Source organism: Haliotis rufescens, unplaced genomic scaffold (assembly GCF_023055435.1).
Source record: "Haliotis rufescens isolate VD_foot unplaced genomic scaffold, xgHalRufe1.0.p SCAF_11, whole genome shotgun sequence".
Taxonomy (NCBI): Eukaryota; Metazoa; Mollusca; class Gastropoda; order Lepetellida; family Haliotidae; genus Haliotis; species Haliotis rufescens.
In genome coordinates this window covers 40,298,929-40,312,256 of record NW_025963791.1, presented here as the reverse complement: position 1 = coordinate 40,312,256, position 13,328 = coordinate 40,298,929, and the positions used below count along the sequence as shown (strand labels likewise).

At 42.7% G+C, this 13,328-nt stretch overlaps 1 protein-coding gene across 3 annotated transcripts in view; it reads left to right on the top strand.

The window, feature by feature from the left end:
- LOC124142337 (probable helicase with zinc finger domain) overlaps window positions 1–13,328 on the top strand; it is a 75,917-nt gene that overhangs the window by 15,810 nt on the left and 46,779 nt on the right. For 2 of the 3 annotated variants that reach the window (XM_046510755.2, XM_046510756.2), the window contains exon 3: window positions 3,004–3,040. In XM_046510755.2, the coding sequence (XP_046366711.2) occupies window positions 3,004–3,040 (37 nt within the window). Of the gene's footprint in view, window positions 1–3,003; window positions 3,041–9,099; window positions 9,241–13,328 lie in introns of those variants that run through there. The other variant, XM_046510757.2, reaches the window with a different exon arrangement.

Genomic DNA, 13,328 nt, shown 5'->3' with positions numbered 1-13,328 from the left:
TCGTTGAGTCACACATATCATTAACTCGCATATATCGTTAACTCACACATATCGTTAACTCACACATATCATTAGGTCACACATATCATTGAGTCACACATGTAATTAAGTCACACATATCGTTGAGTCACACATATCGTTAAGTCACACATATTGTAAAGTCACAAGTATCGTTCAAGTCACACATATCGTTAAGTCACACATATTGTCGAGTCACACATCTCGATGAGTCACACATACACATATCGACTTAGACTGAAAATTGTGGTAGGTCTCCTTTCCGGAGCAGATCTTTAAAACCGTACAATATTTCTTCAACAAACTTGGCACATAGATAGGTCTAGTTGTAAACTGGTGCCTTTTGAAAGTTGGGGATTTTTAGAAAAACAAATTATTTTTTTTAGTTTCTACAGCAACAACTTTGACTTAATCTGAAAATGGTGGTAGTGCTCCTTTCCGGAGCAGATCAGATCTTTAAAACTGTTCAATATTTCTTGCCTTGCATACAACTAGACATGTCATATTAGCAGGGGATATGAGTATTTCATGCTTGATTTATTCAACTCCGACATGACTTCTAGGTAAGGAAACTAGGACCCGCAAAGGTAAGCTCAGCGTGGTTTGGTACAGATGGTCTAGCCACCTGTTGCTCAGTTCAACCATGGAGCTCTACTGTCAACTGACCTGTCATGTTCTCGGAACACATCAAGTCAATAGAAAGACAACTGGAGCTCAAGAAAAGACTGACTGACCATATGATACAAACAAGGTCAAACCAATTATTCCTTGGTGGCCATTTGGTCGTGGTCAATTTGTAATTGTTCTGTTAAAACTCGATGGGGGGTTAGGATATTCATGCATTTCTAATTTTGTCTACAATTGGATGTCACAATTAATCTTTGGTATATGTGTTTTACACTTTCATATTATGTTGTTAGTTGTTCTGTTTTATTTTTAACATAACCCTTAAATTAATATAATCTGTTAGAAACTATGTCACAATAATGAAAAGAAGACCCGAATAGTCTACTGCTTCTATTCCACGTGGTTCAAACGGTGTAAATGAACTCAGTAGGGGAGGTAACCACATATGAAACAAAAACAATAGTGAAACTGTAACATATAAAAGTGGAACTAGTTAACGAATATTACATTCGAACGAGTATTTTTTTCTTTTAAATGTGTCTGTATTGATGTGAAATTCTGAATAACTTTTTTTCTATTTGCAATTGTTTTCTGAAAAGTCTTTGGGACTTATGGGTAATTGAAATATGTGAAACATTGCCACATGGGTACAATAAACAAATCTTTTTAAAATGTCACATTTTGTCGTAAAATTGTGAACATTTTGTTAGTTGTTCAGTTGTAGTTTATGTAAACCCTGAAATGCATGAGACGTATTGGAAAGTTTACCGCAATAATGGTTCCTGACAAGCGGAATGAGGCAACTGCGCTCATTTACTGTGGGAAGACATTGTTTTTCAAATTCAGTATTTAAGGGAGGTAACTGCTTAGCCGTCAAAAACATGGTAGATATAAAACAAGAAAAGCATTGAAACCAATATGGTTCATATTGTTTAAACATGTCTGTGTTGATTAAATATTTTGGGGAATTGTTTTATAGTAAATATGATTTGATGAACAAAGAGTTTGCCGGCATGTTGATGCATTGCATCAAAAGTTTTCTTGTGCTCTTTGTTTTACAAATTGTCTAAATTTATATGTACTACCAAACTTTTGCTAGGGATAATCAGACATGTCATTCTATTTAAATATACACTTGGCATATAGCAATTTATTTTGGGTATGATGGAAAGACATAAATATCCCTACTGAAAGTGGAGTAGCATATATAGCCTTTTGAGGCTGGGCCCTTAGGTGAATGGAAACATTAGAATCCCTCGTGTTTTTCCACACTCGATCCTGGAATATCTGCATGTAATTTGATAAAAATCAGTCAAGATGTTAAAAATAGGCAACTTAGCAAGCTATAAATTAGCATCAGAAACCATATTTGAAAAGAGGAAAATTTGTTGTGTAATTAAAGATTTCTGTTTCACCGATTTTCAAGACTTGGGGACTATTCACCAAAGTTTTACTTTATGGTTACGGATGTTTGACAAAACTTACTGTTATTAGAAAGAAGAAAAAATCCAACATTCCAATTAAAACTTCAACTTATGTTATGTAGGTCCATCATTATGTATGATTGGTCATAGGTGAGAAAGAATTACCTCCCCTAGAATGTAATTGTGATGGGGAAGACTGAGTGTCAAGGAACCGCACCTGTATCTGTATGCTTCATGTACAGCATCACAAGTCTTATCTGTTTTTCATCAGCACTGAATTGACCAAGAACAGTTAGTATTCCGGGTTTCTTCCAGTGATCAGACTTTGGTTTGAATTCCTGTTTTTTTCCAGTTTCTAGTGGCTTTTATATCTGCCAGTCATTGGGGGCGTATCAAGGAAAATACTGAGCTTTTCTATATGTTGCTGGTCAGTTTCATCATTACCTTTCACATCTGTGTTTTTGGTTGTGTACTATTTTCCCCTTAATATATTTTGAGAGCAGTGTCTGATGTTTTCTTGTAGCAATGCTCCCGACTAGTGTCACACATGACACAGTTGTGTTGTCATGTTTTATAAGGAGCTTGTCGGGTCATCAGGCAAAGAGACCTACATTCATCAGAAATATACATATACATACGACATATACATCAACTTATAATCCTCTAGAATATAGGTTGTCACTAGAATACAAAGAACATGTTTAAAAATGGTATTTTCAACCAAACACACCATTAAACAAAAATTTGAATTTTTTTAAATATTTAGGCTGGGTTCTTCTTTCACACAATAAATATGATTGGTCTGGCCTGTTTGTGAAGAGTTTGTGGGAGTCATGCAACGTAAACCATTTGAGATTTAAATTAAAGCAATGTTCCCGTTTCTCAAGTATTTTCCCCATGACATGTTAACTTATGTCTGCTTGTTTGTTTGCAGAGAAAAAATACAGAGGCACTAGAAGCATGTAATAAGGGTAAGTATCCAAGTCAAGATCCGGGGAAGAATAGGTCTTCAGCAACCCATGCTTGCCGTAAAAGGCAACTAACAGGATCGGGTGGTCAGACTCACTGACTTGGTTGATGCATGTCATCGTATCCCAATGTCGTGGATCCATGCTAATGATGTCAATCACTGGATTGTCTGGTCCAGACTCGATTATTTACAGACTGCTGTCATATGGCTGAAAAATAGCTGAGTGCGGTGTTAAATAACAAACAAATCAGCATGGATTGTTGCTGACAATATGAAATTGGCTGGTCCAGGATCTTTTATTTACAAGCCTCTGTCATATAGCTGGAATATTGCTGAGTGTGGCGTTAAACAGCAAACAAACAACAATACAAGGTGTAGAGAGTGGGTTGGGAGTGCCATTCTCAGATGTGGATCTCATCTCAAAATTCCCCCTGACTATGACCCTTGATGTCTCAGCGAAGTGAAGCGGCATGTAGACTGATACCACCTTCTTAATGTCAGTCACATGGGCACCACTCACTGGTTTCACAGAACCGTATTTTCGAGTATAGTGCACACTTTTTAAAAAAAAAACACAGCTGTGTAGAAGGAGGTGGGCATAAAACATGCCATAATGAGTTTTGATGTTTTCCCCCAACACAAAGACATTACCGTGAGCACGTAACACCAGAAATACCATGTCAACAAATCCATACTGAAGTACGCAAATTAATCATGTAATTACACTGTCAGGCTATAAAAAGTGTTCATTGTTTATCTGGACTTATGTTTGTAACTTATTTCATTAATTTTATTTTCGGGGCGAAATCCTGTTTGAAGCGATCGGAAGATTGCACAACTCACCGTTGAACATGCCATGACCTTCGGACGCACTCATGCATGCTCATCGCTATAGACGCACACACGCATGTGCGTCGGTATAGAAGAGCAATAACCTTGCATAAACCCCATTTCACCTAACCTCATCACTGGTCAAAGCAGCCTGTTATTCACTCACTCACTCACTCACTCACTCACTCACTCACTCACTCACTCACTCACTCACTCACTCACTCACTCACTCACATACTCACATCACCCACTCACCCAGTTTATATGGTATGAAGTGTTAAACCACTGAGAGTGTCCATCTGGCCAATTGTAACTGTGGCGTGACAGCTGGAATTGTTGAAGATGCATTGCGATGGTGTGCTTCTGACCTGCCATGCTATGTCATCAGCAACTGACATTGGTCCTGGGAGAGCCAGCCATAGTCAGATAGTTTTGATAGAATTAATTAAATATCATGAATATTTATGGAAACTTAATTAAGTGAATATTTTGACAATGTCATTCAGTGCTATAAACTTTCAGTCTGCTTTCCGAATAAGTCCTGTGGAATTGTTAAAAATAGATTTTATCTGAATATATGGACATTTATTAATTAAGCTTTCTTGATCGGAATGTTTTGGACTTGTAACTTATGTTCAAGAGTGCCATGTTGGGGAAAAGGTCCAGAATCACATTCTTCCCAAAGAACTTCATAGTATTGATTGAAATGTTCAAATTGTTTGCAAAATTGATGACCTTTCACACAAAAGTGTATATTTCTTTCTTTTGGTAAATATGTTTTATATGGGGGATAAATTAATTAACAACATTCTGAACAACACAATTTCTAACTGTTTTATTGATCATTGCTCCAAACTGCTTTGTTACTTATGTTGTAAGCACTTGTTTGCCGTCCCAGTGTTGGAAGTGTACAGGCGGCTGTGATGTGGCTGAAGCAGCGTGAACTATGATGTAAACATGCTCCACTTACTGGCTTTGTTCAGTGCATGTCACGGCCTAATAGCTGGCAATATGTTAATTATCATAACTAAACTACTCGGTGCGCTTGTGGAAGAACTGCAGTCTAGTGGAGAGAGCATCTGAGCAGAAGTTTGGTGGTTCGATCCCGTCTGCGGCATACCCAATGACATGAAAAGATGGTACTTGTTGTTTCCTTGCCTGGTGCTGGGCACGCAGGTGGCCCAGTCATCCAAGGCGCCGCGATTTGCTGTGCAGAGTTGCGTCATTGGGCACGCCAGAAACCTATGATTGTTGGTTCGAATCCCGGTTCACCCCGATTATGTTTCGAGGTTTGTCAGCACCATACCCGTGCTCGTGGGTATCACCGAAGTGATAAACATCTCAGACCTGCATCACTTCGGACTTTCCTCCCACATTGAGCTGACACGCGCCATATAACTGGAACACTGTTAAAAGCGGCGTTAAACCCAACTCACTTTCTCACTTGCCTGGTGGTCAGCGTTAAGGAGCTAAAACAAGGACTGGTCGGCTCAGAGTCAGTATACTGTGCATAAGTGGGGTTTCCATGTTAAACTGTGGCATGGTGTCTCAAGGGGCTAGCACAAAAGAACCAGCATTAGTTCAGACTAGTACAAGCAGCCACGCACGCACGTACTACCAGAGTATCGTATATCCTTCCTGGTACTAAGATATGTGTCACAATAACTTTTTTCCAATGACATGTATTATGATGTACAGTTGTTAAAACTGTGTTTACTGAAGTCTGTTCTAGAATCAATTTTTGGAACTTATGGAATAGAGATTCAACTTTTATTTGAACTGTATTTAAATTATGTCATGGCAATAATTTGCATGCAACAAGACATTTTCATTTAAGGAAAAGGATTTTGATTTTTTTTAATCCATGACAGTATCAGGAACCTTGTGACTTTATATCTGGGAATTACAAGGTAAAAGTAACAGTTATTCATCATTGTAACATATAAGTAGGTATTTTCTCTGTTCTGATTGGTTAAAAAGAGTTCTCGAATGAGCATAACATCACTGAATTTTTTAGCTCTTATCACCATGTATGAAAACATTAAGTGATGTAACTATTTTTGAAATCGTCAACAGAGTTGTGTTCAAATGAAATTTCCGTACATCTGTCCAGCATAACATGACGTAAATCTTACCAAACGAAATATTTATCTCTCAATTGATTCTTTAGCTGAACATTCATCACAAAGAATGATGAAACGCCAGCTGACATGTGAGCTTGTGTTTTGTAGTATTGGACACAGTGAAGTCTTTTGATTTAGCTCGTAGACATTAAACAAATCTTGACCAGGGCTCCGGTCCACAAAGTGATCGATGCAGTCATAGAGGGGATCGTAACTCCCATACTTTTACATGGGTTCACGAGCATTGTAGTTCTAAGATTGCTTTGTGGAAGCAGGTCGGGTTCTGTTAGTTTATCATTACTGAACAGGGTGACCCGTGAAGATCCGGGGTAGAATAGGTCTTCAGCAACCCATTCTTGTCGTAAGGGCAACTAACGGGATCGGGTGGTCAGGCTCGCTGACTTGGTTGATGCATGTCATCGTATCCCAATTGCGTAGATCGATGCTCATGATATCAGTCATTGGATTGTCTGGTCCAGACTTGATTATTTACAGACCGCCGTCATATAGCTGGAATATTGCTGAGTGCGGCGTTAAACAACAAACAAACAGTACAGTAGGCTCAGTAGCCAATGCTTGCCAGAAAGGAGGTTACATTGTGCAACATGGCCGATTGTGTGTCAGTTTACCCCAATGGCATGGATTGCTACTCATTCTATACTCTTCAAAAAAAGAAACTTGACATAGATGTAAAACCACCTTTTGCCAAATATTTAAAATAATTACATTAAATGAGAACCAAATAATTCAAACAGAAAGATGATGTGTCTATAATTTCGCGAAAACACATGCAAAGAACATAAACGTAGCGTTTTGGGATCAATTTTACAGCTTCATCCAAACACAACCGCCTGTAAAAAACGTGCAGCACAGGATCCTGCATTTAGGCATGCAGGCCCCCCTGCTGAATGGGTATAAAAATCCACATCAACGGCTGTTCATACAGTCCTTATAGCAGTAGAGGCGGTGACAGAATGCCAAGACTGAATGCAGCTCAACGGAACAACGCCATTGGGAGATTACAAGCTGGAGCAACTCAGCAAGAAGTGGCCAGGCACTTTGGCATATCCAGACAGACAATCTCCGCACTGTGGACCCGATACAACAACACCAACAGAGTTGACGACAGACCAAGGTCAGGAAGACCAAGGGTGACAACCCAAGCACAAGATCGATACATCCGGCTGCGACACCTCCGAGACCTCACTACCACAGCCACGTCTACAACCACACAGATCCCTGGGGTACGCAGAATATCAGATCAAACGGTACGCAACAGACTGAGGGAGGCTGGACTTTTTGCACGAAGACCTGTTCGACGTCATGTATTGACCCCACGTCATCTGGCGGACCGTCTGCTTTGGTGCCAACAGAGGGTTAGATGGGCACGTACAAGGTGGAGAAATGTACTGTTTACTGACGAGTCCCGTTTCCTACTCACACGTGCTGATGGGCGCACGTGTCTACAGACATCGGGGTGAACGTTACGCCCCCAACTGTGTGCAGCAGGTTGTCCAATTTGGCAGCGGGAGTGTCATGGTATGGGCCGGAATTCATCACGGTGGTAGGACGCCTCTCGTGCATGTTGCAGGTGCATTGACAGGTGTGCGTTACAGAGACTTGATCCTACAGCCTAACGTTCTTCCTCATGTCAACGTTCATGGCGGACAGTTCCAGCAGGACAACGCTCGACCGCATATTGCATGTGTTTGTCAGGACTTCTTACAGCACAACAACATCCAGATATTACCTTGGCCAGCCCGGTCACCAGATTTGTCCCCAATTGAGCATCAGAGGGACGAGTTGGATCGATGCGTTCGCAGAAGGAATCCACCGCCCCAAACACTTCTGGCGCTACTTGATGCACTTCAGCATGAATGGCAGCACATCCAACAGCTTGTTATTGACAACTTGATCATCGGTGTCAAGCGGTGATTGATGCACGTGGTGGGCACGACCGATACTGACATTTTCTGTACCCCTGTGACATTAACTGTATTGTGTACATGTGTCTGTCTAGGTGACACCATGAATGTTTTGAACATTTTGTACATTGATCTTCAAACAGTGTTTCAATTATGGTTTCTGAGTCCTATTTTGAAACAATCGCATTATATTACATTTTGAAAATCAGTGACAAGTTGTTTTTTTTTAAGAGTATATTAACGTGACCCAGACTTTATTCTAGCTGCCATGACCGAATATTGCTGATGTCAATGTTGACAAACGATCCGTATTTTAACATCAGTGATACAGAGGGCACCATGTCACAGCAGAAACAGTAAACCTGACACTTCAAATCAATGTTAGAAGTGTTATGTTTTAAAAAATGAGTTGTCCATAGCAACACCAATTCAGTAGATTTCAAGGCCAGCATTTCTATTGATGTTTTGCCTGTACATGCCCGGTACCTCATCTCCTCTGCCTGCATTGAACATCAGCCTTGACAAGCCACCCTGCATCTCAAGACATGAACACAGGCAGCATGTGTACATATTGTATGGACATAAATCTGTATGCAAGCACTTTCAAATATGTAGCTATGGTGGTGACTTCACAATGAAAGTTTTGGTTGAGGGATCATAATATTTGGTGTCACTATTTTTATGTCTTGATTCTTTACTTGTTAAAAGCTATCAATACATGATCGTAGTTGAAACCATTGTTGTTAAAAAAAAATCCCTGTATCACATTTATCTATTTGCAAACTTTACAGCAAATATTTGATGCATACCAGAATAATAACTTCTCTGTGTTTCTTCAGATGAAACTAGGGTGTATGCATATTTCATGATTATGGATTTGTCGTGCAGTAAATTTCAGAAATTTTGATTGTAACCATGGTAAGGATTACATTTTGAAAAACACACATGCCATTGATTATTTTGACGATAAACCTTATTTTGAAGCATAATAGTCAGTCATTAAGTATTTAGTATATATTTCCAGTTGTCAGGTACGTAGGAAGACCTCATTGGCTGCAGCTTTGTACATTATTCATAACTCTACCTGTTAATCATTCCTAGTAATTATTGATATGATTGATTTTTGACTGGTGACACTGGTATTTACAAAGTCCCATCGTCACTGGAGCTGTGAGGGATGGGCGATATCGTGGTGGGTTAGGAAGATGGTGATGTATTTCAGGGGGTTAAGGGGTGGCTGACGCACAGGACCATGAACCAGTTCTGGCCATTATATCAACCCAACCTACGACCCGGATTTGTGGTCGTGTCCTACCCCGTAGGTAAGCTTGGCATCACTGTGTCGTGTTAATACAGCCATCACGGACCGAGCTGAAGCTAATAGAGATGTCCAAATAGCCTTGTCTTGCTTCTTGCTTATCTATTTCTGTTTTACAAATTTCAGAAACTGCGTCTCAAAATTACAATGTATTGATTTACTTGTTTCTTTCAATGTGTCCTTGAACTTTTTGTCACATGAGGGTAAGAACGCTGCATTGTAAAACATTTGTTTTGCACAGTGTTTCTGTTCAATTATGGAAGAAAGCCTGTGGGAAATGGTGTTTGGACAGTGGATGGTTTCTGTAGATGGGTAGGTGGGAACATACTGCAGCCAGTGAGAGCCGTGGAGAGTCCGCTGATGGAGCACTGGCCTTTAGTGGTGGTATGGGTTGATAGCGTGGAGGAGAGCCGTGGGGAGTCCGCTGATGAAGGACTGGCCTTTAGTGGTGGTATGGGTTGATAGTATGGAGGAGAGCCGTGGGGAGTCCGCTGATGGAGCACTGGTCTTTAGTGGTGGTATGGGTTGATAGTATGGAGGAGAGCCGTGGGGAGTCCGCTGATGGAGCACTGGTCTTTAGTGGTGGTATGGGTTGATGACATGGAGGAGAGCCGTGGGGAGTCCGCTGATGGAGCACTGGTCTTTAGTGGTGGTATGGGTTGATGACATGGAGGAGAGCCGTGGGGAGTCCGCTGATGGAGCACTGGCCTTTAGTGGTGGTATGGGTTGATGACATGAAGGAGGGCCGTGGGGAGTCCGCTGATGGAGCACTGGTCTTTAGTGGTGGTATGGGTTGATGACATGGAGGAGAGCCGTGGGGAGTCCGCTGATGGAGCACTGGTCTTTAGTGGTGGTATGGGTTGATGACATGGAGGAGAGCCGTGGGGAGTCCGCTGATGAAGGACTGGCCTTTAGTGGTGGTATGGGTTGATAGCATGGAGGAGAGCCGTGGGGAGTCCGCTGATGAAGGACTGGCCTTTAGTGGTGGTATGGGTTGATAGCATGGAGGAGAGCCGTGGGGAGTCCGCTGATGGAGCACTGGTCTTTAGTGGTGGTATGGGTTGATGACATGGAGGAGAGCCGTGGGGAGTCCGCTGATGGAGCACTGGTCTTTAGTGGTGGTATGGGTTGATGACATGAAGGAGAGCCGTGGGGAGTCCGCTGATGGAGCACTGGTCTTTAGTGGTGATATGGGTTGATGACATGGAGGAGAGCCGTGGGGAGTCCGCTGATGAAGGACTGGTCTTTAGTGGTGGTATGGGTTGATAGCATGGAGGAGAGCCGTGGGGAGTCCACTGATGGAGCACTGGTCTTTAGTGGTGGTATGGGTTGATAGTATGGAGGAGAGCCGTGGGGAGTCCGCTGATGAAGGACTGGCCTTTAGTGGTGGTATGGGTTGATGACATGGAGGAGAGCCGTGGGGAGTCAGCTGATGAAGGACTGGTCTTTAGTGGTGGTATGGGTTGATGACATGGAGGAGAGCCGTGGGGAGTCCGCTGATGAAGGACTGGTCTTTAGTGGTGGTATGGGTTGATGACATGGAGGAGAGCCGTAGGGTGTCAGCTGATGAAGGACTGGCCTTTAGTGGTGGTATGGGTTGATCGTATGGAGGCGAGCCGTGGGGAGTCCGCTGATGGAGCACTGGTCTTTAGTGGTGGTATGGGTTGATGACATGGAGGAGAGCCGTGGGGAGTCCGCTGATGGAGCACTGGTCTTTAGTGGTGGTATGGGTTGATGACATGAAGGAGAGCCGTGGGGAGTCCGCTGATGGAGCACTGGTCTTTAGTGGTGATATGGGTTGATGACATGGAGGAGAGCCGTGGGGAGTCCGCTGATGAAGGACTGGTCTTTAGTGGTGGTATGGGTTGATAGCATGGAGGAGAGCCGTGGGGAGTCCGCTGATGGAGCACTGGTCTTTAGTGGTGGTATGGGTTGATAGTATGGAGGAGAGCCGTGGGGAGTCCGCTGATGAAGGACTGGCCTTTAGTGGTGGTATGGGTTGATGACATGGAGGAGAGCCGTGGGGAGTCAGCTGATGAAGGACTGGTCTTTAGTGGTGGTATGGGTTGATGACATGGAGGCGAGCCGTGGGGAGTCCGCTGATGAAGGACTGGTCTTTAGTGGTGGTATGGGTTGATGACATGGAGGAGAGCCGTAGGGTGTCAGCTGATGAAGGACTGGCCTTTAGTGGTGGTATGGGTTGATAGTATGGAGGCGAGCCGTGGGGAGTCCGCTGATGGAGCACTGGTCTTTAGTGGTGGTATGGGTTGATGACATGAAGGAGGGCCGTGGGGAGTCCGCTGATGAAGGACTGGCCTTTAGTGGTGGTATGGGTTGATAGTATGGAGGAGAGCCGTGGGGAGTCCGCTGATGGAGCACTGGTCTTTAGTGGTGATATGGGTTGATGACATGGAGGAGAGCCGTGGGGAGTCCGCTGATGAAGGACTGGTCTTTAGTGGTGGTATGGGTTGATGACATGAAGGAGGGCTGTGGGGAGTCCGCTGATGAAGGACTGGCCTTTAGTGGTGGTATGGGTTGATAGTATGGAGGAGAGCCGTGGGGAGTCCGCTGATGGAGCACTGGTCTTTAGTGGTGATATGGGTTGATGACATGGAGGAGAGCCGTGGGGAGTCCGCTGATGAAGGACTGGCCTTTAGTGGTGGTATGGGTTGATGTCATGGAGGTGTGATGACTTGAAACTCAGTCTTTGAAAGGCATTTAGAAGTGATACACATAAGGAAGAGAATTAATAAATGGCAACTTCTTTATTATACTAGGAACACAACATTTCGGAGTATATGCTTACTCCTCCATCAGGTGACGTGAAACTGGATAGAAATGTTTCTTTGATATCTAAAATACCAATGTTTTGGGATATATGTTTCATATTTTCCTAAGCATAGTAAATTTTGACAATGTTTACAACACATCAAATTTTATGCACCAAAATGATAAGAATGGATTCAACTTGGAAATCTCTTGCAAGTACAATAAGCGAGATGCTCAGTGGGAAATAGAAAGCGGAATATGTAGCATGTCCTAACAATAATCATCTTTGGGGCAAGCGTGTCCACTCGCCTCTATGAAAGCCTAGTTTCTACCACATCAAGGCCACTTTTCTTGGCTCGACCCTGGCGCCACCTTGCGTAAATCACGAGTTGCGCCCCTTGTAATGAAAAGGCAATATCCAATCAGATCACTGTTCTTATCTATAGCTTCCATAGACAACCATAGGTGACGACCTAGTCCATCAGATAACAAAAACATTCGCGATTTCACCCCTTACACAAAAACATAGGCAATTGTTGTGGTGTTTAAAAGATGTCAACAAAGACAGGCAGCGGTAAATCACCTTCATACGAGGTGTACCAGTCATGGATGTTGATTTTGTGAAAAGTTCTCTGATTGGACTATCGATATGTGGGATACTCCAATCATATTTAGCACAGGAAAGTGGGCTTGATGTGGCAAGGGTGGAAACAAGACTTTGATAAGAAGGCTAGCGGACGCTCTTGCCTCAATCTTGTGATGATGGAAAGATATGCTGCTTGGTTTGTGCCCTGTTGAGCACAGCCGTCATCAGGTTGACAGCTGTGTGGCAAGATGTCAGTTTATAAGCTATCCCAAAAGCAGTTACTTTACAAGAAAGCAAATGTCATCCAAACTTTAAAAAACTATGTATTTAAATATCTGGTATGTTTTGGGTTGACAATCCTGTTGCACCAGCCCACGGCCATCTTGGATTTACCAGTGTTACGTCTGTTGTATCTCGCTGTCATCAACCCAAACTGGCTCAAACGCCAAGAGTCTTTATTTCCCGCTATGTGACTACAAGTGATGTAATAACATGTCATGATAGAACATGATGTCACAACCTGACCTCCGGGTCACAGTCAGCTCATCAATTGACCTTGACCTTACAATGTGGCTCAATAAAGAAGGACACAACAACCATTTTGTAGGGGGGCGATAGGGCACCTTGTGGTTAAAGCTTTCGCTCGTCAATCCAATGTTAAGACCATCTCTTTGAATTCCTTTGAATGCTCATCCCTATTACAACATCCAGCCACCATACCAGGGTTAGAACTAAAA